Source organism: Gigantopelta aegis, chromosome 4 (assembly GCF_016097555.1).
Source record: "Gigantopelta aegis isolate Gae_Host chromosome 4, Gae_host_genome, whole genome shotgun sequence".
Classification (NCBI taxonomy): Eukaryota; Metazoa; Mollusca; class Gastropoda; order Neomphalida; family Peltospiridae; genus Gigantopelta; species Gigantopelta aegis.
In genome coordinates, this window is record NC_054702.1 from 87,530,161 (window position 1) to 87,556,971 (window position 26,811).

Consider the following 26,811-nt stretch of genomic DNA (forward strand, 5'->3'; position numbering starts at 1 on the left):
CTTTCTTTCCCCTAAAGATAACGTGTCAAAATTACCAAATGTTTTGCAAAACGAAACAGACTTTGGCTTTAACTAACTAACAAACAACTATTGTGTTCCACTAATGTGTTGACATTTGGATTAATAACACGCAGCTGACTTCACGTTGGGTTTATAAATCAATATACTCGTATGCCGACTTGAGACTCGAACACGAAATCGATTCATTCAAGCCTTAACAAAGAAACGCGACGCTTTGAAATGCATCAGAATATGTGAACTAGGTTACTACTTGACAATGTATACTTTTTTACGAAGGAAGATTTTCCTGAAGTTCGGAATACTGATGATTTGTTTGCTTCTACTTGGGCCGTATATGTTTAGTGTAAACATAGAAAAACAGTCAGACGTTTTCAATCGCCTTGCACACGACACCGAGCAGGTAAACAACATATTTATTACCGCCTGCTTGTCGTCCCTACATCATATCACACTTCTGAAACATTTCCCTAAAGCTACTGATGGGAGTTTGCTGACAGATTTATTGACATATGGCTGACGTAGCATTTATACTTGAAGAGCTGGACAATAAATCATAATGAAAATGGCGTCTAACAAGGACGAGTATACATTTTTCATTTCTAGTAGGAGTGGGGGGTGGGGAGGACGTTACCCGGGGGTAAAGCACTCGCCTGGTGCGCGGTCGGTCTAGGGTCGATTTCCGTTGGTGGGCCCATTTGGCTATTTCTCGTTCTATCCAGTGCACCAACCCGTGGTATGTGCTATCCTGTCTCATATCATCCATATAAAAGACCTCTTGCTAATAATGGAAAAAAAATGTTCCAAATGTTTGACATCAAATAGCCGATAAAAACTTTTTTCTCATAGGCGTCGGAAGCGAGGGGTTAAGGATAGGGGGCATTGGCTTCCAACTGAAGCTGGAGTGGCCAGAGTATGCTTAACCTGGGCATATTTCAAAAGAAGTCAACACCAGGCCCAAACTTTTAAATTAGCAGCTCAAACTGGATTTTGCCTTCAGTAAGTTTGTATATGTAAACACTACTATAAGCTACTATAAACATTAGGAATACCAGAAATACACGGTATACAAACATTAATATTCTAAGGAAATGTCCAGTTATTATGTATTCATTAAAAGCTTTGTTAGCAGGGGGCGTGCATAAATGTCTGTAAAGTCACAAATACCTCTTTAAAGGGACATTCCTGAGTTTGCTGCATTGTAAGATGTTCTCGACTAGTAAACTATTTCTACGATTAAACGTACATATTAAATATATTTTCATTTGTAAAAAGCCCAAACTGGATTTTGTCTTAAAGCTTTTATTCGTACGTACGAAACAAACATATTTTAGGAAATAAACTGAAATTTAACCTGGTACAAATATTAGAACGATCAGAAACACGTTTAATATACAGCCATTAATATTTTATGCCAAAAAAAATATATTTGATATGTAATTGCAATTGTTAAAAAATCTCTGTTAGTCGATAATATTTTAAAAATTGCCGCAAATTCAGAAATGTCCCTTTAAGATTCATGACTGCCATTTCTTAATGGAGTATAATGATGAAGAAAGCATTTTAAAATATATATCACGGTGTGGTATAACATGTTCATTAAAATTACACTAATGGAAAGTGTGAAATTTTATTTCCATCCCACACCAAAATATAATTTTTATCCGACACCAAAACTAAAGTGCTTTTAAAAGACAAAGGGTTAATCAAAGAAGTAAGTTTGTTAATATAGATTTGAAACATGTTTCTTGATTATGAAAAAGAATATTAGTTAATCAAAGTTCCCTCATATACCTTTTGATAGAATGTTGCATTGATTCCATTAAGTTGTCGTCTTTAATTTCTGTCAGTGTCCGACACCAAAACTATCTAAACTTCGCTGACTTAAAATGGTTTAATTACGGAATTTGTCATGCATGGTATTAATGCAGCTCCTTATGCCTCCTACAAAACCATATTACTTTACTTCCTTATGTGGATGACTTAAAAGGAATACAAGGGCAAAGATTCATATTCCATCCAACACCAAAACTAGTATTTTGAAATATGCCCTTCTATGAACTGACCTGACCCTGAACCCCACCCCCACCCCAGGATCCGTCACTGAGTACTTAATTCAGTTAAATCAGTTCAGAGACTAAAAGTGGTTAATATTTTGCTCTGTGTGTCAAGGAACACGATTCTGTATACGTACAAGACTGGGGTAAAGCAGACAAGAGCGCCAATGAGACAAAGTCAGCGCACCAGGTGGTGTATGGTCCTTCTGCTGTCTTCAAGGACAACATTCTCGGCAACTACGAACCTCCACGAGAAAAAGGACGTACTGGGCCAGGTGTGTATTACATATTGTTTAAAGAATTGTTACTGGAACATATTCAACGGTGAACATAAATCGATCATATTATGCAAACACTGCATAGGACCTAATGCTAGGATCAGACTACCAACAGCCATCACAAAGTTGTCCAACTTTCTGCTCTCACGACTGTACAGTTGCTAGTCTGAGCGCTCTTACAAATCGATTCACAACCATCGAGTTGGACAACTTCGTCGTAACAGTTGACAGTTTGAGACTAGCATAACATTTCTTTTTCATTTCAACTTATTATCTAATTAAGGTTCAAATAAAACACGCTACCCTGGGCATACACCTCAGCTTAGTTGTTGCTAGTGGTTTGTGAGAGAAAAGAGGGAGTAGGGTTCTTACACCTACCCATGGAGTCGTTAAGACTCGCTCTGCGTTGGAGCCTGTACCGGGCTGCGAACCCTGTATCTACCAGCCTTATGTCCGATGGCTTAACCACAACACCACCGAGGCCGTTCGCATAACATTATACTGCAGCTACCAACGTTTTTGTATCGATATTCATCTGTTGATAATCTTTTTTTTTCTTTCTTTTTTTCTTTTTTCTTTTTTTCTTTCTTTTTTCTTCTTCTATTTACCATTATTTGACTCCCAATAGGCTGTGTTTTTCGTGATGAGATTTTTTTGAATATTCATTCATTCGTTTTTTCTGTCTATCTTGCTTTCTTTTTTCATTAATTAATTAATTCGTTTGTTAGTTCGTTCATTCGTATCTACTTTTGAATGACTGGATAATATTAATCATGCACATAGTATAGTGTCAAAAACCTATTTGTTGTGTCACGTTGTGTATTTTGTAGGTGAATACGGCGAAGGGGTGATAACTCCAGACAAAGACGCGCGACTGGTTGTGCAATCAGACAGAGAGTATGGCTACAACATGCTGGCTAGTGACCAGATAGCCCTGGATCGAGTCCCGGCAGATCTCAGGCTGGACGAGTAAGAGAAAAGTTTGTTTTTCTTAACGACATCACTAGAGCACATTGATTTATTACTCATCGGCTATTGGATGTCAAACATTTACAACAGGTTCTTTTAAGATGTACATGTATCTGACGAGCAAAAATGAGTTTAATACTTTTGAAACAACAAGTTGTAAGACAAATAAAGTTTTTATTTTTCACATATGCACAAAAATCAGTTTTAAAAAGAAATGTAAATATATTTTTCCAACTAAGCCATATTACATACGGCTCTGGCATAGTTAATTAGTTTTGGTAGTGTTAATTTCAGTGGTACCTGGACCATGCAGCTACCAAATCAGATGTTTTTAAATCGATATTTAACATATGTAGGATATCGTTGTCTAATGCCAAACATTTCATATTTTTTCTCCATTAGACATGTCCGCTAGCTGATGACGAAATAAGATTAGTTTAAAACCAAAAGGCCAACACATTAAAACAAAAAATACACCAGCTTGTGATGGTTCGTAAATACCACTTGTAGTGAGTTATTGAAGTGTAGTTATTTATTTTTAATTTCAGGGATTTATTCAGGCGTTTTGTGTGTCCGAACATGGGCCCATTCTCAAAACATAGTGGTACTGAAAATTCCCAATGCAGGGGCGTAGGCTAGGGGGGTTCGGGCGAACCCCCTCCCCCTGAAGCAAATGGTCCGCTTTCAGAACTAAAACATACAGGTTTATACATATGAAGTTTCTGGTGGTGCAAAAACAAAATAGAAAAAGGTCCACTTGGTTCATATTCGAACACCCCCCCCCCTCCCCCACCCCAGGTCCAGATCACGCTACGCCCCTGCAATGCATATTATAAAATTAAGTCTGTTGTAATAAATTAATTGAATACTGGTGTATTGCAGCATTCAGTGGCCTGAAAAAAAATATTCCAAGTATGATTTATTGGCACTCATCAGACATGGGACCCTGACAAAAAATCCTGGATCAATTTCTGAACTTACTACTGGCTAGAGTGACATCGCGCTTGCAGATTTCTGGAAGAGATCAATTTCTGAACTTACTACTGCCTAGAGTGACATCGCGCTTGCAGATTTGTGGAAAAGATCAATTTCTGAACTTACTACTGGCTAGAGTGACATCGCGCTTGCAGATTTCTGGAAGAGATCAATTTCTGAACTTACTACTGGCTAGAGTGACATCGCGCTTGCAGATTTGTGGAAGAGATCAATTTCTGAACTTACTACTGGCTGAGTGACATCGCGCTTGCAGATTTGTAGAAGAGATAAATTTTGATGTATGAAATATCACTCACAACAGTAGATTACGACATTAGGCAAAGATATACTAAACTAATTTAAAACAAGATGAACACTGAGTAGACGTGAGTTCCCATGCTAATGAAAGCACATTACTTCACTGTTCTTTCACAGATCCAGGAAATAGGGCGCATACAACTTATGAAATGGCAATCCAATACAAATTAAAAACAAACCACAGGAAAAGAGGCACTTGAATATATTTAGGGGACAGTCCTCCTCTCCTTGGGGCTATTTCTTGTTCCAGCCAGTGCTGGTATATAAAAGGCTGTGGTATGTACTAACTTGTCTGTGGGATGGTGCATATAAAAGATTCCTTGCTGCTAATCGAAAAGAGTAGCCCATGAAGTGGCGACAGCGGGTTTCCTCTCTCAATATCTGTGTGGTCCTTAACCATATGTCTGACGCCATATAACCGTAAATAAATGTGTTGAGTGCGTCGTTAAATAAAACATTTCCTTCCTTTTTTCCCTCCCCTTGGGTCATCCTTTTTCTTAAAATATAATATATGTATTTAAAGGGGTAGATAATTTATATTACAAGTATATTAGAGTGTATTAATGTCAGCGTTTCTTATTTCAGGTGTAAATACTGGCATTATCCAGAGAGCTTACCTACGTCCAGCGTTATTATCGTGGTGTTTAACGAAGGCTGGTCACCATTCCTCCGTACCGTGCACAGCGTCATCAACACGTCCCCACAACAACTACTTACAGAGGTTATCATCATCGATGATTTTAGTGATAAAGGTAACACACGTGTATGCAATGTTTCTAACTTTATGTATATGTATGCATTTGCGTGAGAAAGTGTTTGTGTACATGTGCAGGTGTTGGCTACGTATACCTGTCCACATATAGGTGACGCGTTCAGTTGTAAAACGCTATACATCCATTTTTTGAGTAAAAATCTGGAGTTCATTTGTAAAACGCTATATATATATATATATATATATATATATATATATATATATATATATATATATATATATATATATATTAGTAAAAACTTCGTTATACTGAAACATGGTGTACTGCATATCACACGAAATACATCGTATTCAATGTACTCAGATCGCGTTTTTACGATATTGTTATTCTCCTAAATGCTAAATATACTATACAACTAATGCTTTTAATGCAATATTTTGTATTTTTGGTAATTACAATGTTTGATGTTTATATCCGTTGCCTCCACATATGAATACTTACATGTACTTTTATTAACCAGAGCATTTTGGAGCAAAACTGGAAAACTACATTAAACGGTGGTCTGGAAAAGTGAAACTGTACAGAAATACGAAACGAAAAGGTTTAATTCAATCTCGGACAGCTGGAGCCATGTTGGCCACAGGTGACGTGATTATTTTTCTTGACGCTCATTGTGAATGTGAATCAAACTGGCTGCCTCCTTTGTTGTCAAGAATTGCATACGACAGGTTTGTGCTTGCTCTTTGTCTCAATGTCTGTTCGTCTGTCTTTTTATAAATCTATTTTTTTATATTTCTGATTGAGCGTACTTAATATGCCTGTTGTGAGCTTCTTTCATGTTACCTAATTAAGCACAGGTTATTCAAACGTAATTTATTTCAGGACCATCGTGGCAGTTCCAATCGTAGATTCCATCGACTGGAAAACATTTCGTTTTAAAAGTGTGTACCGAAAATACAATCTGCGGGGCCTGTTTGAGTGGGGGTTCTTTTACAAAGAGGGTATGGTACCACCAGTGGAACTCAGCAAACGGAAACTTGACAGTGAGCCTTATTGGTAAACGTGCTGCCTTTTCTATTTTGCAAATTTATACATGTACTTGTATCTGCATTTTCTCTATCAGACTGTATCTAATCCATCTTGGTATGCCTAAATTTTGTTTTGAAATGTCTAATCTTGCCATTTTAATGAATGACGTTAAATGATGTTTCATTATTTACAAATTTACAACAGCCATTCACGTTGGTATATATCTTTTATGAATTATAGGTATGCACAAAAAAAAACCCACCCCAAATGTCTCATTTCTTTTTAAGATAGTCTAAATGAACACTAATGCTCTGGTTTTCGCAAGAACTATTTGCCTTTCAATATGATATGTGCCTGTAGTTCTAAAATTAAAACATTGAATAACAAAAATGTTTATGTTTGTGTTGTAAATGAGTTATATGTATGTGCTATTTCAATAAAGGTCGCCAACGCATGCTGGAGGTCTCCTGGCAATGGACAGACGTTATTTCCTTGAACTTGGCGCGTACGACCCAGGACTTGAAATCTGGGGTGGAGAAAACTTTGAACTGTCTTTTAAGGTAGGGTAATTTACAACCTGCTTGACATTCGTTAACTAGACAAATTAAACTATTGTTTTAGATAAATATGTATTATAGATATTTTATTTTTTTATATCACCAATTGATTTTATTGTTTTCAGTAATAAATAATTATGCATGTAATATAATTATACATAATAATTTCCACAAACTCTAAAGTATTTGATAGAGTTCTAATTATTTCTAAGAAGAAAAAAAAGATTTGAATGAAATGCCTTATTTGGCTTGACAGATTTTTGTTATTGTTGTTTCGATCCTTGGTCGTTGTTATACTAGGCTCAGACTAACAACTGTAAGCTGAAAGTTGGTCAAATTTCTGCTGTCACTTCTACGACTGTCCAGTTGCTAGTCTGAGCGCTCTTACAACTCGATTTTTGTCGTATAATCCATTAGGTGTTAATCTGAGAGCTGCTGTCGTAAGTCAGGAGTTGGGAGAAATTACAACGCAACTGTCGAGTTGGCTAGCTTTCTGCTGGCAGTTGGTAGTCTAAGCCTAGTATTAGATGCATATCATGCTTTCCCCATCACTCCTCTGATACTCATTCAAGGAGAGCAATTTTAACTCACCTTAGTATGTGAATTTATATAACATCATCATGGTAAAATGGCTCCCCATAATCTGTTAGGGTAGCAGTTAATCACTCCCTCCATTTATTTTCATAGCGAGGTATGTTTAAATAATTTATGAAATCTGGACTTCTCTTGCATGATTTAAAGAATGTTTAATGACATCTGATCACAACAAAGTAAACTGTATTTCCATGCAAATGAAGCCATGATTGTTTTTAGGTGTGGATGTGTGGCGGAAGTGTTGAGTGGGTCCCGTGTTCGAGGGTTGGACTTCTCTTGCATGATTTAAAGAATGTTTAATGACATCTGATCACAACAAAGTAAACTGTATTTCCATGCAAATGAAGCCATGATTGTTTTTAGGTGTGGATGTGTGGCGGAAGTGTTGAGTGGGTCCCGTGTTCGAGGGTTGGTCACGTGTACAAACATCACGTGCCGCCAAGGAAAGTGAATATTAATACTAAAATCCACTACACCAAACAGGTACGTGTACACCATAAACAATAAAGATTGCAAAAAGTTGTCAGTTTTTTCATTGATCAAGCAAAAGTTAAACATTTAAACTCACACAACTTTGCGTACTCCCAGTCAGTGCAATGTGTCTTGCAAAGACGGCGTGGTGTTGCTTAATGAATTAGGCACCAGAATTGAAAATGAAAATCATAAAACAGAATAAATAAATAACATTTGTTATGCACTATATTCCAATGCACTGAAATGTGAGTATAACACACACACACACATACACACACACACACACACAATATATATATATAGTTATACGTATATAGTTACTTCTTAACATGTGTATGTTTTGTTGATTTTTGGTGTGTTTCATTTAATTTTGGGGGTTAGGAGTGATTTTGTTTATTTTTTGTTTTTACGTTTGATTTACCTTTTATTTCGCTTTGATGTTATTCGTTTTGATTTTTAGCTTCATTCCTCCATTCCATATGCGTTGTCTTTAGAATTATCTCCGTATCGTGGAGGTGTGGATGGATGGCGAATATAAGGACTATTTTTACACGATACAGCCCTGGCTGCGCGGATACCCCGTCACCAACATCAGCAAGCAGCTCCAGATGAAGAAAGATAAAAACTGTAAATCATTCAAATGGTTTATGGAAAATATAGCCTATGACGTGTTCTACAAGTTTCCAGCGCCACCTAGAAACAAAGCATGGGGGAAGGTAATTCCATGTGATTACATAGATCTACATGTACATATTTTAAAACATTTTATGCAATTAATCCTGAGTTAAAACAACCACAAGGTACCAACATGTAGACTATATCAGTAGTGTTTTAAGCAGTACTTTAAATAGTTGGTGGTTGCTGAATAGTTAAAGCTTAAATTAGCATTATGTTTCTACAGTTGTAATAATTACGTTATTGTTGTTTTTGTTTTCTTTTTTTCTTTTCTTTTTCTGTTTTCATGACTTACATTACATATATACGTTTTATTACACTTTTTTTTCATAACGATTTTCTATTTCCATCAAAGAACTCATTTAAATAACCTGTTGACTGTTATTGAAAGCATAATACTATTTACACAGTTGCGTCCCTTGAACTGTGTGTGTGTGTGTGTGTGTGTGTGTGTGTATAAGGAAGGAAATGTTTTATTTAACGACGCACTCAACACATTATATTTACGGTTATATGGCATCAGACATATGGTTAAGGACCACACAGATATTGAGAGAGGAAACCCGCTATCGCCATTTCATGGGCTACTTTTTTTATTAGCAGCAAGGGATCTTTTATATGCACCATCCCACAGACAGGATAGTACATACCACGGTCTTTGTTACACCAGTTGTGGAGCTCTGGCTGTAATGAGAAATAGCCCAATGGGTCCACCGACGGGGATCGATCCTAGACCGACCGCGCATCAAGCGAACGTTTTACCACTGGGCACGTCCCGCCACGACTATTATTGAAAGCAAAATACTATTTACACGGTTGCGTCCCTTCAACTGTGTTATCGATGGGCCTCGAAACTATGTAATAAAAAGTAAGCCAAAAATATCTTTCAAGTTTGATTCACGGGGCTCGTTTTATTAGAATCCGGGTCTCGGGGGCGGGGTGGGGGTGGACACGGCGGACCGTAGCCCAGTGGTAAAGCGTCCGCTTAATGCGCGATCGGTTTGGGATCGATTCTCGTCGGTGGACCCATTGGGCTATTTCTCGTTCCAGCCAGTGCACTACGACTGATATATAAAATGCCGTAGTATGTGCTCTCCTGTCTGTGGGATGATGCATATAAAACATCCTTTGCTACTAATGGAAAAATGTAGCGGGTTTCCTCTCTGAGACAATATATCGGAATTACCAAATGTTTGACATCCAAAAGCCGAAGAATGAATGAATGAATGTTTAACGACACCCCAGCACGAAAAATACATCAGCTATTGGGTGTCAAATTATGGTAAAGCAAACAAATAAATTCACGATTTAAATAAAAACACAGTGTAAAGAACTGTGCAAAAGTACAAATATCACAGATAGATACTGACTTTTACTCAAAATTTCAATTTGTGCTGTATTGGCCATTCTTTAAGATAATGTTACACCCCTGCACCACGGTGAGGTTACAGCACGCGCAGGGACCAATAGCCGAAGATTAATAAATCAATGTGCTCTAGTGGTGTTGTTAAACAAATCAAACAAACCGTCTTAAAGGGAAGCGTTGAACAGGCTATATGTAATAATACGTATTTACCATTATAGCCCAGTCGCCCATTACTATTTACATTATTTGCATTATTATTATTACATTTGAATTAAACCATTATAGTGTTCATGAAATATTCCTAACGAATAATTCCTTCTTATCTGCATACACGGCTGCGTGACTTTGAAATGCATGGACGTAATGTGATTGACACGCTGGAACTATCACTGAGGATTTGAAATCGGCGTGAGATGAACTTCTCAATTACTATTCCCAATACATGTATATAATATGGACGGTATCATCAATCAAAATAGTATTTTGCGAGCATCTGCGGTTGATGGGTGTCACGGGGATTCTATAATACCCGTAACTGAATAAAACACGATTATCCAAATATCTCTCCTAACTGTATATCTATTAGATCTCTCTGTAACAGGCAGTATATACCCGCGTTGGCTCGTCTAGGTATGATCAGAGATACGATCTTATATAAAGTATATATTATTATAGCACGTTTAGTTCACTAGAAAACACAACAAAAACACAATACACTTTGGAATCTGTATTAACCTAGGCTGACAAATGTACTGCCGCAGTAGTTAATTAATAACAACAATAATAACAACCCAGAACTGATCACTTAATTAGTTAATCTCTAGGTGTCTAGTTTACACAATATGCTAATCACTTCACCGTGACACAACACCCACACGTGTGATAATTGAGAAACGCTTCCAGGGGAACTTAATTAATAAGGAATTACAGCTCTATTCCTAACTGGTTAATTTTTAATTAACCCTAACTACTCATTCAATAACCTTGTAACACAGAATTAATACTGGTACCTATCACAATAAAGACAATAACCTACAGTTTACCTAGGTCTTCTAGGATGACTGGCTAAGCTTTATATTACCAAATACTCGTATAATGTTAGAACAAAAAGTCTACGATTTACTTCGTGAGATGACCGAAGACACTGTCTAAAGAATATTGGTATAATACAGTATTAAAATATTTAAAGTCACATCAATCACATCAAGGTTATACAACAGAGCAGAAATGATATTTACCAAAGTCCAAACGGACTAACGTTCTCCCTGGACACCTTCCTATTTCGTTCTCTCAGATATCTCTAAACCATAGCTATTTATTATAAAATCAGAAAATTCGCCCGGGGGTACAAGGCGGTCCTCCCCCTATCATCTGATATTCCACCTCTCCCAGAGACGCATTTTTCTCTTTGATCGCCAGACGTACTGACGCCATCGTCGCCAAATCACGGTTGTAAAAACCGCACTCGCAGAGGTATTACGTAACTACTGGCCACATGGCTCCGCACATGGGCTGGGTGTGTATTAGACGACCATCGCGCAGAAGTATTACGTAACAAGTTGCCCACCTAGCTAAGTGCATTTGGAACTGCACATGGCCTTCAACCGTCACACACCCCCACCTCAAAAAGGATATTTCCTCTACTCTAGGAATAGGGAAATATACTACATGTAAACAAAATGTGCGTTAACCGACGCATCCGGGCATTTATAACACATGTAATAATAAGGTGACTACCAGTAATCACACTGAGTCTCTGAGTCCCTGGTATACAAAATAAAATATATATAAACAAAACAGAAATCAAGAATGTCAACACATTATCTAAATGTTCAACTTCGGGACAGGGCATCAGCGATTACATTGGATGTGCCCTTGATATGTCCAATGGTAATTGGGTATTCTTTCAGAAGAAGACTCCATCTCAAAACTCTCTGGTTGGAGGCTTTCATTAGGATGGTCCAGTCCGTCTTCGTCTTCTTGGAACAGCACAGCTCCAGCACCCACGTCACTGGCACCCACAGCTAGCTTGAAAGGCACTCGGTAGTCTAGTGCTGCCATCACAGGAGACGAGTAGCGCATCTGCTTGATACGGTTGAATGACTTCTCGCATTCACCTGACCACTGGAACTTCGTTTCTTTCTTTTTCAGTGTCGCACGTTTTCCAGGTTTTCTCCGATAGGCATGCTGTCGAATCGGTGTAGCGTTGGGTTCCAAGCGCACATCCTGGCTTAAGGGGTTGGTAATCGTTGGAAGGTTCTGACAAATGGAAACATTGTCTTGTTTCAACGTAGTCAACTTTTCTCGCTAGAATCCGGCTGTTGGTTAATTTTCTCTCGGCAGTGTTGACGTCATCACAGGAAACTGAGTGACCCTCAATTTGGACCGGTCTCTCTGGAACTATCGGCAGTCTGTCAAAATAACCTTTTAGCAAATTGATGTGACAATACCTACTTTTCCTAACCCTATCAGGAGTGTTTATCACATACCCTGTCTCATTAACCCGTTTGTGCACAACATAGGGCCCGAAATACCTGTTCTGCACAGAACCCCGTTTAATGGGAAGGTACAGCAGCACCTTATCCCCTGGTTTAAATTCCCGACTCTTAGTCTTCCTATCAAACACTGATTTTATTTTGCTCTGAACATGGCTCAGTTGCTTCCTAGCCTTCCTATCCCTAACTCTCTTATTCATTAATACTCCCTTGTCCACAGTTAACAAGGTAGTGCGAGCTGCCAACAATTTTGGATCAGCCCCCTGCTCTAGAATATACTCTTGTCTATTACAAGGTAAATCCCCTCCACGAAACACAACTGGTTCAATTCCCCTCCTCGGGAGATCAACAGGTTCCACCACATTTAATTCCTCAGTTGACTTATCTACCATTTTACTGATAACCTCGTCCACTCCAATTTCATGGCTCACACACGTATCAGACAAATCACAAATATCCTCTGGGTCCCGTGATAACCTACTGGTCATATCCCTAGTCATTACACACGCAGGATATCTAATCTCATCAACCTCACACTCTTTTATGGGTAAAGTGCTGTCTTTAATTAACAATTGGTCACATTTCGGCTGACAACACTGACTAGTCAAATCATTGCCCAACAAAACTCCTGTTTTCAACGGGCAAGTCCTTCACAACACCCATAATGACTGGTCCCGTCACAAACTTCGAACACAAGAAAACGTTATGTAACCGAACAACCATTTTTTCTCCAGTAACCGAGGTTAAGGCCAAACTACGTCCTATGTCTGAATTTTCAATACCAGCTAAACACTCTTGCGTGATCAAACTCTGACTACACCCGGTATCTCTATAGATTGATATTGCCTTAGGACACAACTCTTGTTTCACATCACAAACCATACCAGTGGACACATACGGGTTTACTTTCTCTGCCATGTGACTAGCCATTAACTCTCTCGCTAACGGAGCTGACCTCACTAAACCGACCACGTGCGCATTATCGCGTTTCCTTTTAAAACAGTCCCCGACAAGATGGTTATCCTTTTTACAGTAACTGCAATGTGGACGAAAAGTTCGTGCATTGGCTGATAATGCAGGTTTATCCTTACTTTGCACACCAGGTGCATTCCTTGCCTGACTAGCTGACCAACTAGATGATTCTCCCCGATAGTTACTTTCCCGAGAAAAACCTGGCTGAAATTTCTTCTTATCACCCTGTTGTAAAGAGCTACCCGGTACTGCCTGAGCTTTGTGTATTAACACGTAATCATCTGCCACTATGCCTGCCTCCTCTATCTTTTTGACATCACGATCCTCTAAATGAATACGTAAGCTAACTGGTAATCCATTTTTAATGTCCTGTAAGATCAACAACTCCCGTAACTCGGTATATGACTCTACCTGATGAGAAATCACCCATTTATCAAACATCCCTGCCTTCTTAGCCACAAACTCACTATAAGACTGACCCTGCGTTTTTCTCAACTCGCTATACCGTAAACGATAATCCTCAGGTCGTAATTCATACGCCCTTAACACCGCAGCCGTAACTAGGTCGTACTGACTTGCTCGCTCATCACTCATTGAATTATAAGCTACACTAGCCTTCCCCTTAAACTTAGACACGGCTAACAATGTCCACTTAGACTGCGGCCAATTTAGCTGCTTAGCGGCCCGTTCAAAAATTTGGAAGAACATATCTACCTCCTGGTCATCAAATACCGGCACTGATCTATAAGCCTCCGACATGTTAAACCCATTTCCGGCTTCTCGTCTGACTTCTTCAGTATTCAACTTTAACTCATGTTCCACTTTTAATTTTTCTAACTGGAATTCTCTATCCCTATGTCTATCTTCTCTATCCCTCTCTTCTCTTTCTCTCTCTCTCTCTCTTTATCCCTCTCTCTATCTTCTCTATCCCTATCTCTATCTTCTCTATCTCTATCTTCTTTCTCTCTATCTCTCTCTTCTCTTTCTCTCTCTCTCTCTCTATCTAATGCACGTTCTTCTCTTTCGTACTCAAGTTTTTTAAAAGCTAATTGTTGTTCCACCCTTAACTCATTTATCTCTATCTCTGGAACAATCTCACTGTGTTCCATAACAGGACTATCACCAAAAACTTCGTGGATAATAATTGTCCTTATATCTCCTAAGGTTTTAGCTGATGTTAAATCAATTTCTCGCTCACCCGCGATTTCAACTAACTCGGCCTTACGTGCTCGCTTAATCTGCACTACACTGAGCGTAGGCCTACCCAGCAAATTCTTATCCATGTTTAGATATGACGCACTTACTATTAATTAATTTTCTAGTGAACAACGTTGCTACTTCTGGTTATTTGTAAAAATAATTTATAAAGCCCCCATTTACAAACAATACTTTTCTAAATATGCATGTCCCGTTTCAGATCCGGGACGAGCGCCCCAATTTTCTACTCCTGTCACGGGGATTCTATAATACCCGTAACTGAATAAAACACGATTATCCAAATATCTCTCCTAACTGTATATCTATTAGATCTCTCTGTAACGGGCAGTTCAAAACCGCTTTGGCTCGTCTAGGTATGATCAGAGATACGATCTTATATAAAGTATATATTATTATAGCACGTTTAGTTCACTAGAAAACACAAAAAAAAACCGCAATACACTTTGGAATCTGTATTAATCCACGCTGACAAATGTACTGCCGCAGTAGTTAATTAATAACAACAATAATAACAACCCAGAACTGATCACTTAATTAGTTAATCTCTAGGTGTCTAGTTTACACAATATGCTAATCACTTCACCGTGACACAACACCCACACGTGTGATAATTGAGAAACGCTTCCAGGGGAACTTAATTAATAAGGAATTACAGCTCTATTCCTAACTGGTTAATTTTTAATTAACCCTAACTACTCATTCAATAACCTTGTAACACAGAATTAATACTGGTACCTATCACAATAAAGACAATAACCTACAGTTTACCTAGGTCTTCTAGGATGACTGGCTAAGCTTTATATTACCAAATACTCGTATAATGTTAGAACAAAAAGTCTACGATTTACTTCGTGAGATGACCGAAGACACTGTCTAAAGAATATTGGTATAATACAGTATTAAAATATTTAAAGTCACATCAATCACATCAAGGTTATACAACAGAGCAGAAATGATATTTACTAAAGTCCAAACGGACTAACGTTCCCCCTGGACGCCTTCCTATTTCGTTCTCTTAGATATCTCTAAACCATAGCTATTTATTATAAAATCAGAAAATTCGCCCGGGGGTACAAGGCGGTCCTCCCCCTATCATCTGATATTCCACCTCTCCCAGAGACGCATTTTTCTCTTTGATCGCCAGACGTACTGACGCCATCGTCGCCAAATCACGGTTGTAAAAACCGCACTCGCAGAGGTATTACGTAACTACTGGCCACATGGCTCCGCACATGGGCTGGGTGTGTATTAGACGACCATCGCGCAGAAGTATTACGTAACAAGTTGCCCACCTAGCTAAGTGCATTTGAAACTGCACATGGCCTTCTAAAACAATTAATATCGCCACAGGCGAAAAGAGATTAAGAGCATGTACCGTCACACACCCCCACCTCAAAAAGGATATTTCCTCTACTCTAGGAATAGGGAAATATACTACATGTAAACAAAATGTGCGTTAACCGACGCATCCGGGCATTTATAACACATGTAATAATAAGGTGACTACCAGTAATCACACTGAGTCTCTGAGTCCCTGGTATACAAAATAAAATATATATAAACAAAACAGAAATCAAGAATGTCAACACATTATCTAAATGTTCAACTTCGGGGCAGGGCATCAGCGATTACATTGGATGTGCCCTTGATATGTCCAATGGTAATTGGGTATTCTTTCAGAAGAAGACTCCATCTCAAAACTCTCTGGTTGGAGGCTTTCATTAGGATGGTCCAGTCCGTCTTCGTCTTCTTGGAACAGCACAGCTCCAGCACCCACGTCACTGGCACCCACAGCTAGCTTGAAAGGCACTCGGTAGTCTAGTGCTGCCATCACGGGAGACGAGTAGCGCATCTGCTTGATACGGTTGAATGACTTCTCACATTCACCTGACCACTGGAACTTCGTTTCTTTCTTTTTCAGTGTCGCACGTTTTCCAGGTTTTCTCCGATAGGCATGCTGTCGAATCGGTGTAGCGTTGGGTTCCAAGCGCACATCCTGGCTTAAGGGGTTGGTAATCGTTGGAAGGTTCTGACAAATGGAAACATTGTCTTGTTTCAACGTAGTCAACTTTTCTCGCTAGAATCCGGCTGTTGGTTAATTTTCTCTCGGCAGTGTTGACGTCATCACAGGAAATTGAGTGACCCTCAATTTGGACCGGTCTCTCTGGAACTATCGGCAGTCTGTCAAAATAACCTTTTAGCAAATTGATGTGACAATACCTACTTTTCCTAACCCTATCAGGAGTGTTTATCACATACCCTGTCTCATTAACCCGTTTGTGCACAACATAGGGCCCGAAATACCTGTTCTGCACAGAACCCCGTTTAATGGGAAGGTACAGCAGCACCTTATCCCCTGGTTTAAATTCCCGACTCTTAGTCTTCCTATCAAACACTGATTTTATTTTGCTCTGAACATGGCTCAGTTGCTTCCTAGCCTTCCTATCCCTAACTCTCTTATTCATTAATACTCCCTTGTCCACAGTTAACAAGGTAGTGCGAACTGCCAACAATTTTGGATCAGCCCCCTGCTCTAGAATTAACTCTTGTCTATTACAAGGTAAATCCCCTCCACGAAACACAACTGGTTCAATTCCCCTCCTCGGGAGATCAACAGGTTCCACCACATTTAATTCCTCAGTTGACTTATCTACCATTTTACTGATAACCTCGTCCACTCCAAATTCATGGCTCACACACGTATCAGACAAATCACAAATATCCTCTGGGTCCCGTGATAACCTACTGGTCATATCCCTAGTCATTACACACGCAGGATATCTAATCTCATCAACCTCACACTCTTTTATGGGTAAAGTGCTGTCTTTAATTAACAATTGGTCACATTTCGGCTGACAACACTGACTAGTCAAATCATTGCCCAACAAAACTCCTGTTTTCAACGGGCAAGTCCTTCACAACACCCATAATGACTGGTCCCGTCACAAACTTCGAACACAAGAAAACGTTATGTAACCGAACAACCATTTTTTCTCCAGTAACCGAGGTTAAGGCCAAACTACGTCCTATGTCTGAATTTTCAATACCAGCTAAACACTCTTGCGTGATCAAACTCTGACTACACCCGGTATCTCTATAGATTGATATTGCCTTAGGACACAACTCTTGTTTCACATCACAAACCATACCAGTGGACACATACGGGTTTACTTTCTCTGCCATGTGACTAGCCATTAACTCTCTCGCTAACGGAGCTGACCTCACTAAACCGACCACGTGCGCATTATCGCGTTTCCTTTTAAAACAGTCCCCGACAAGATGGTTATCCTTTTTACAGTAACTGCAATGTGGACGAAAAGTTCGTGCATTGGCTGATAATGCAGGTTTATCCTTACTTTGCACACCAGGTGCATTCCTTGCCTGACTAGCTGACCAACTAGATGACTCTCCCCGATAGTTACTTTCCCGAGAAAAACCTGGCTGAAATTTCTTCTTATCACCCTGTTGTAAAGAGCTACCCGGTACTGCCTGAGCTTTGTGTATTAACACGTAACCATCTGCCACTATGCCTGCCTCCTCTATCTTTTTGACATCACGATCCTCTAAATGAATACGTAAGCTAACTGGTAATCCATTTTTAATGTCCTGTAAGATCAACAACTCCCGTAACTCGGTATATGACTCTACCTGATGAGAAATCACCCATTTATCAAACATCCCTGCCTTCTTAGCCACAAACTCACTATAAGACTGACCCTGCGTTTTTCTCAACTCGCTATACCGTAAACGATAATCCTCAGGTCGTAATTCATACGCCCTTAACACCGCAGCCTTAACTAGGTCGTACTGACTTGCTCACTCATCACTCATTGAATTATAAGCTACACTAGCCTTCCCCTTAAACTTAGACACGGCTAACAATGTCCACTTAGACTGCGGCCAATTTAGCTGCTTAGCGGCCCGTTCAAAAATTTGGAAGAACATATCTACCTCCTGGTCATCAAATACCGGCACTGATCTATAAGCCTCCGACATGTTAAACCCATTTCCGGCTTCTCGTCTGACTTCTTCAGTATTCAACTTTAACTCATGTTCCACTTTTAATTTTTCTAACTGGAATTCTCTATCCCTATGTCTATCTTCTCTATCCCTCTCTTCTCTTTCTCTCTCTCTCTCTTTATCCCTCTCTCTATCTTCTCTATCCCTATCTCTATCTTCTCTATCTCTATCTTCTTTCTCTCTATCTCTCTCTTCTCTTTCTCTCTCTCTCTCTCTATCTAATGCACGTTCTTCTCTTTCGTACTCAAGTTTTTTAAAAGCTAATTGTTGTTCCACCCTTAACTCATTTATCTCTATCTCTGGAACAATCTCACTGTGTTCCATAACAGGACTATCACCAAAAACTTCGTGGATAATAATTGTCCTTATATCTCCTAAGGTTTTAGCTGATGTTAAATCAATTTCTCGCTCACCCGCGATTTCAACTAACTCGGCCTTACGTGCTCGCTTAATCTGCACTACACTGAGCGTAGGCCTACCCAGCAAATTCTTATCCATGTTTAGATATGACGCACTTACTATTAATTAATTTTCTAGTGAACAACGTTGCTACTTCTGGTTATTTGTAAAAATAATTTATAAAGCCCCCATTTACAAACAATACTTTTCTAAATATGCATGTCCCGTTTCAGATCCGGGACGAGCGCCCCAATTTTCTACTCCTGTCACGGGGATTCTATAATACCCGTAACTGAATAAAACACGATTATCCAAATATCTCTCCTAACTGTATATCTATTAGATCTCTCTGTAACGGGCAGTTCAAAACCGCTTTGGCTCGTCTAGGTATGATCAGAGATACGATCTTATATAAAGTATATATTATTATAGCACGTTTAGTTCACTAGAAAAAAAAGAAAAAAAACGCAATACACTTTGGAATCTGTATTAATCTACGCTGACAAATGTACTGCCGCAGTAGTTAATTAATAACAACAATAATAACAACCCAGAACTGATCACTTAATTAGTTAATCTCTAGGTGTCTAGTTTACACAATATGCTAATCACTTCACCGTGACACAACACCCACACGTGTGATAATTGAGAAACGCTTCCAGGGGAACTTAATTAATAAGGAATTACAGCTCTATTCCTAACTGGTTAATTTTTAATTAACCCTAACTACTCATTCAATAACCTTGTAACACAGAATTAATACTGGTACCTATCACAATAAAGACAATAACCTACAGTTTACCTAGGTCTTCTAGGATGACTGGCTAAGCTTTATATTACCAAATACTCGTATAATGTTAGAACAAAAAGTCTACGATTTACTTCGTGAGATGACCGAAGACACTGTCTAAAGAATATTGGTATAATACAGTATTAAAATATTTAAAGTCACATCAATCACATCAAGTTTATACAACAGAGCAGAAATGATATTTACCAAAGTCCAAACGGACTAACGTCCCCCCTGGACGCTTCCTATTTCGTTCTCTCAGATATCTCTAAACCATAGCTATTTATTATAAAATCAGAAAATTCGCCTTGGGGTACAAGGCGGTCCTCCCCCTATCATCTGATATTCCACCTCTCCCAGAGACGCATTTTTCTCTTTGATCGTCAGACGTACTGACGCCATCGTCGCCAAATCACGGTTGTAAAAACCGCACTCGCAGAGGTATTACGTAACTACTGGCCACATGGCTCCGCACCTGGGCTGGGTGTGTATCAGACGACCATCGCGCAGAAGTATTACGTAACAAGTTGCCCACCTAGCTAAGTGCATTTGGAACTGCACACGGCCTTCTAAAACAATTAATATCGCCACAGGCGAAAAGAGATTAAGTGCATGTACCGTCACACCTTGATAGGTGCGGCCTCGCGTTATCCTGCTGCAACGTAAGGTTATGCGCATGGATAAGTGGAAGGACGTGAGGCCTGATGACCTGTTCCCGATATCTTACGGCTGTAAGATTGCCCTGGATAACCACGAGAGGTCTTTTTACGTCATTAGAAATTCCCCTAAACCAGAACATACCCTCCCCCAAATCTGTCGTTTTCTTTAACGCACCGTCTGAATATAGCTCACCTCGACGCTGAGACACGTTGATGTACATCTGACCTGTAAAGCGAGTGGTAAAGCGCTCGCTTGATACACATTCGGTGTGGGATGGATCCCCGTTGGTGGGCCCACTGAGCTATTTCTCGTTTCAGCCAGTGCACCACGACTGGTATATCAAAGGCTGTGCTATCCTGTCTTTGGGATGGTGCATATAAATGATCCCTTGCTGCCAATCGAAAAGACTAGCCCATAAAGTGGCGACAGCGGGTTTTCTTTCTCAATATCTGTAAACCGTAAATAAAATGTTGAGTGCGTCGTTAAATAAAACATTTCCGATTTGATGCATGTGCACGCAGCCATTGCAATCGACGTTGACGTCGCCTGAGTGTAAGTTGTGGATCAACGTAGGGAAGTCGTGGCCTAAGTAGAACTCCCGCAACTGATTCCTAATCGTTCGTGAACACACTGGTGTGTGCTTAAAACCTGACTCGCCGTCTCCGTAGCCGTCCGAGGTGTGCGAGACGCACGCCTCTATCTTGACATGGCAACGTAACGCGCAGACGTCCGCTCCTGGGATGGTCAGCTAATCTTCCTGTAGCTCTGAGACGAGCTATCGTTGACTCATGTATCCCAAATTGCTAGGCGACGCGACGTTGCGATTGCCCTAACTCCATCAACTTGTACATTCGCGGCATTTTGTTTGTTAATCGTGTTGAAATGAAATGTGAACTCGATGTGTACTATTCAAAACTTCGATTTGGTATCCTGTTCAAGTCCATAGCACGTGGCAGTGACCCAGGTGCACGTTTTCTTGACAAATCGGTAAACGGTAAAAAGCACGCAGCTTCGCACGTGTTCATGACTGTAGCTATGTGTCAAATGTTACTACATTAGGTATATGGATAAAATCTTATATTACCAAAACTGAACTTGCATTTGTTTTTTCGGTCAGATATAAACAGACTGATTTTGCAGTAGTATATGAATACACTGATAACAGAAACGGCGTTAAACAAAACAAGAAACAAATTCAACGAAATGTTCACCATTTAAAACTCTTTTTTTTTTAATGTGTTCAGTATTTTACATTTTGTTTTTCAAATAGTTTACATGTTTTTGTCCTGCGACCAAAGAAAGGGAGATTATTGTTATACGCTAATATGTTGTTGTTTTATGAAAAGGATAGTTTACGGCATTGGTTTATTAATTGATAATGTGTAAATATAGCTTTTTCATATTCATATTTATTGATGTACGGAATAGACATTTGTCTATTTTATTTCATTTATAGTTATTTACATGCTTACATCTAGCTTGAGTCACCTCAAGCCCTCCCTTTATTGATATGTTGATACCCCTAACCCTCCACTACATCATATCAATAAGGGGAGGGTTAGAGGTGACTCGAGCTAGTTTATATCCCGTTAAGAGTCAAGCACGCTGTCCTGGGCCCACATATCAGCTATTTGGACTGTCTGCCCAGAACAGTGGATTAATGGTTAATTGTTATCAATTGTCTATTTGAAGAAGTTTTAATATTCTTATATTCCTTTTTGAAACTTTGAGCAATAACTGCTCATCAGGTATAAATACACATAACATGCTGGACAACGAATGAAAGGTGTCAAATAAAAATAGCGCTATTACAAATAGCATTATTACAATCAAAGGAGAATATAATAGAACATGTTCAATTCGACTGTCTCTAAGTAACAATAACATAGGTTTCACGGGGCTTTTTTAATACCTTCAATAGATATTTACCTGAATTACACAAATCTTTAATATTATTTGTACTTAGCAACTGTATTCATTTGAACATAGATGGATGCACTCTATAATATTTCCTAACATATATATATATATATATATATATAATATATATATATATATATAAGTATATATATATAAAACTCTTACATCATTAAAAAAAATGGACAACATAATACACATAATATAGACATCGTCTGCTAGATGATCTATTAAAGGAGCATTCTCAAAGTTGCATAATAACTACACTAAAATTGTTTTGAAATTTAAAGATTATACCTTGAATTATATACCACAAATTTTATATTCACATAATTTCATGTACTATTCCAAGGATAATCGACAGGTTAATATGTGACGTCACAGTCTGAATTTGAATAGTATTGTCTACTATTTAGGTGGATACATGATGAATATTTGCTATGTACTTTATATTGTTAATCAAGGATTGTTTGAGGGAAAAATGTCATGTATTAATTGGTACTCTGCGTTTTTTTTAACGGGGTGGGGGGGTGGGGGTGGGGGGGTATTGCAAATAAAAAAATAAAATAAATAGCGAAGTATGGCACTTGTAACGTTAAAATGTTTTGTGATGATAAATATGGTGTAAATTAAAAGCATTTGTTATAGGAATATTAGGTGAAAACGATTTCATTTTCTATACAGGTCAAACTGAAACATGATAATGTGTGCTGGAATACCAGGCATTCTTCAAGTGGAAACATCATATACAGACCGTGTATGAAAACGTCTTCTGAATCTGAGGTTTGTTCTACTTTTAATTAATAATTAGATTCATATCAGTGATTACAAATGCGTTGCGTTGTAGGTTCAATATCCCTTTGTGGAACAAGGAGGTTATTTTCAGTTATGACCCGTGCTTGACACGTTGGTTATCAAAGAACGTCGTATGTCCAGTTTCCTCTCTCATAAGTAGTTTCCTTTCTCAGAAAAAAACAACAATAACCTCAACCTTGGGCAGAGAACTTTTTGTTAGAAGTCCAAAAATAGCTTACATCATTATGGTCACACACCATTATTAATTACTGCATGCAGTTCAATACAATTTCTATGTCAGAATATATTCTGTGAAAAACACAACACTATCGAGAGGGTGGTGTGACTAATAATTTTAGGGAGTGCTCTCACCTGACAAGTACCGTGTAAAAACCCGCATAGGTCGACACGAATTTGTCATGCCAGAGCAACGTCTCGTATTGCTATTACACAAGTAACACTATACTACTTGCAACGTTGTTATCAAGTTTAGTATTACATATAATAAGTAACTTCAAACCAATAGGGTATTGAAATACTACAGAGGTCAAACTACGAGTAATCATCAAAGAAAGATTTAAAAAATCATATATATGAATGTTTTCGTATTTGTTTATGAGGAAGTATTTCCTAAACCGGACTATATTAAACTACTACAACAATTAACGACACGACAAATGGTAATGTGGTGCCTTGTCATCGCCACCATCACATCATCATAGTTGTCGTCATTAGCTTACTTATTTATATGCAATGACGTATTGAGAATGGTTTCTTCGTACAAGTTAAACACAGGTTTTAAACATGACCACTGATTACACTGCAAGTTCGTAACAGCCACAGAGCACTGAATAAACTGCACTGAACAGTGTCTTATGCACATTTTGCAGTTGTTTCGATTGAACGTTGACGGCCAAATAGGTAATGGAGAACTCTGTATAACCGCCCATGGTGGCAAGTTGGATATTGGAAGATGTCGGCTGCCACCGTCTGGTCCTTGGGAGTGGCGCGAGGTAAGTCACAGACTTTAGAGAATAGAACTGTATGTAGGTTCCACGGAGCGGGACGTAGCCCAGTGGTAACGCGCTCGCCTGATACGTGGTTGGTCTAGGATCGATCCCCGTTGGTGGGCCCATATAACTAGTTCTCATTACAATCATTGCACCACGACTGGTTACTATATCAAAGGCCGTGGTATGTGTTATCCTGCCTGTGGGATGGTGCATTTAAAAGATCCCTTTGCTACTAATGGAAAAATGTAGCGGGTTTTCTTTCAAAGACTATATGTCAAAGTTACCAACTGTTTGACATGCTATAGCCGATGATAAATAAATCAGTGTGCTCTAGGGGTGTCGTTAAACAACAAAACAGACTAATTATAGATTACACAGCAAATTATATAATCCAGTGACTTATTTCAACGTCACTGACGTTAGTATATTTATATAATCCAATAGGTAGCAGCATTCAGTATATATTATGTGCAACAATAGGCTATAAATGATTTGTTCAGGTTGTCAAAAACGTCAGCAGATTACATACTTCAGTAAGTAAAAGTCTTCAGTATAAGATACATGTTTCAGTAGGTCATATAATGCTGTGGGCCACTCATGTCTCAAGTTAACAAACGTCAGAAGTTTGCATTCTTCAGTAAATAAAAGTCTTCAGTATAAGATACATGTTTCAGTAGGTCATATATTGCTGTGGGCCACTCATGTCTCAAGTTAACAAACCTGGTTTTTGTGGATATGTAAGAAATAGAATAATACATTCGTTTCCGTTAGATACTATTTATCGCTTTCGCTCGTTAGACACATTTTAAAACAACTCGTTGTGAGATAAATGGTATCTAACGGTCACTCATGTATTATTTTCTATATGTAGTCGTTCACTAACTTGGAATGAAATGTATAGTCAAAGACAATTAAAAATCATTTCAATTAAATGTAGAGCTCATTTACTGATATTTAATTATAAAGTACAGGGCCGTAGCTAGGATTTTTTTTTTTTTTTTTTTTTTTTGGGGGGGGGGGGGGGTAGTTAACAGTTTAAAACTCCTTTTCTTTAAGTTTCTATAATGCTTTCCGAATTTTTTTTAATTTTTTTTTTTATAGCCCCCATGCTAGCTACGGTCCTGAAGTAAGTTTATCATTAGTATTAGAAGTTAAAACAAGTGTGCCTTAATCGTAGGATACCGTCAAAGGGAGATAGCAACATCTTCACTTCATAAGGTAACAACCGGCCTCGGTGGCGTCGTGGCAGGCCATCGGTCTACAGGCTGGTAGGTACTGGGTTCGGATCCCAGTCGAGGCATGGGATTTTTAATCCAGATACCGACTCCAAACCCTGAGTGAGTGCTCCGCAAGGCTCAATGGGTAGGTGTTAACCACTTGCACCGACCAGTGATCCATAACTGGTTCAACAAAGGCCATGGTTTGTGCTATCCTGCCTGTGGGAAGCGCAAATAAAAGATCCCTTGCTGCCTGTCGTAAAAAAGAGTAGCCTATGTGGCGACAGCGGGTTTCCTCTAAAAACAGTGTCAGAATGACCATATGTTTGACGTCCAATAGCCGATGATAAGATAAAAAAATCAATGTGCTCTAGTGACGTCGTTAAATAAAAACAAACATTCATAAGGTAACAAAAGGCATATCAATAGCACACACACACACACACACACACACACACACACACACACAGAGAGAGAGAGAGAGAGAGAGAGAGAGAGAGAGAGAGAGAGAGAGAGAGAGAGAGAGAGAGAGAGAGAGAGAGAGAGACAGAGAGAGAGAGAGAGATGCACGCACGCACCGTTATATTACTGTCAATTAAAAATTGTGTGTGATAGTCGTTTTCATTTTCTTTTGCAATAGGAAACTGGAGCTATATTTCACAAGAAGGAGAAGAAATGTGTAGAACCTAGTAAACATTTCTTTCTGGAATTAAAACCATGTAATCCAGAAAACAGAACTCAACAATGGAACTTCATAGAGGTTTATCCATGGAAGGACAAATAGTGGATATAGTTACATAACAGAGACATATTATTGAGTGTGCAAAAATTATGCAATAAATATACGTTTCGTTAAAACTATTTACACAACATCCTTTCAACAACATTTCACTGTTATGTAGCCAAACCTGTCAGCAAAATTGTCTATCAAGGCCTCCGAGAGATTTTAACCATATGGCTCTATATAGATGAAACCCACTATGATTGTCATACAAGATGTTCTTCATAGCTCTTTGGCCGTACGGTCGAATCCCCTTGGTGGGCCCATTCCCGTCCCATCCAGTGCCCCACGACTGGTATATCAAAGGCCGTAGTATGTTAAGGTCGTTAAACAAAACCAACTTAAACTTTCTTAGAAATTTCATCTATATTGCCACTACAGTACACCAGCATACATCAAGATAGAAGCTATACCAACATAACGGTTGTCGTTTTCAAAGTCGAATCTTTGTACAAGACATAGATATTCAGAGGTAACTTAGAAACGATTTCTCAGTTATTGTATTTTATAT

At 38.8% G+C, this 26,811-nt stretch overlaps 2 protein-coding genes across 3 annotated transcripts in view; both read left to right on the top strand.

Moving 5' to 3' along the window:
- LOC121371325 (interferon-induced protein 44-like) overlaps positions 1-26,811 on the top strand; it is a 219,557-nt gene that overhangs the window by 20,848 nt on the left and 171,898 nt on the right. The gene's annotated exons all lie outside the window — the stretch shown is intronic.
- Positions 259-26,377, top strand: LOC121371324 (N-acetylgalactosaminyltransferase 7-like). The gene is made up of 12 exons (XM_041497128.1): positions 259-421; positions 2,191-2,350; positions 3,184-3,322; positions 5,201-5,367; positions 5,849-6,056; positions 6,211-6,384; positions 6,800-6,917; positions 7,872-7,991; positions 8,477-8,698; positions 23,179-23,277; positions 24,180-24,302; positions 26,160-26,377. Exons 1-12 carry the CDS (start codon positions 278-280, stop codon positions 26,301-26,303), a joined length of 1,818 nt encoding a protein of 605 aa, XP_041353062.1. The 5' UTR covers positions 259-277; the 3' UTR covers positions 26,304-26,377.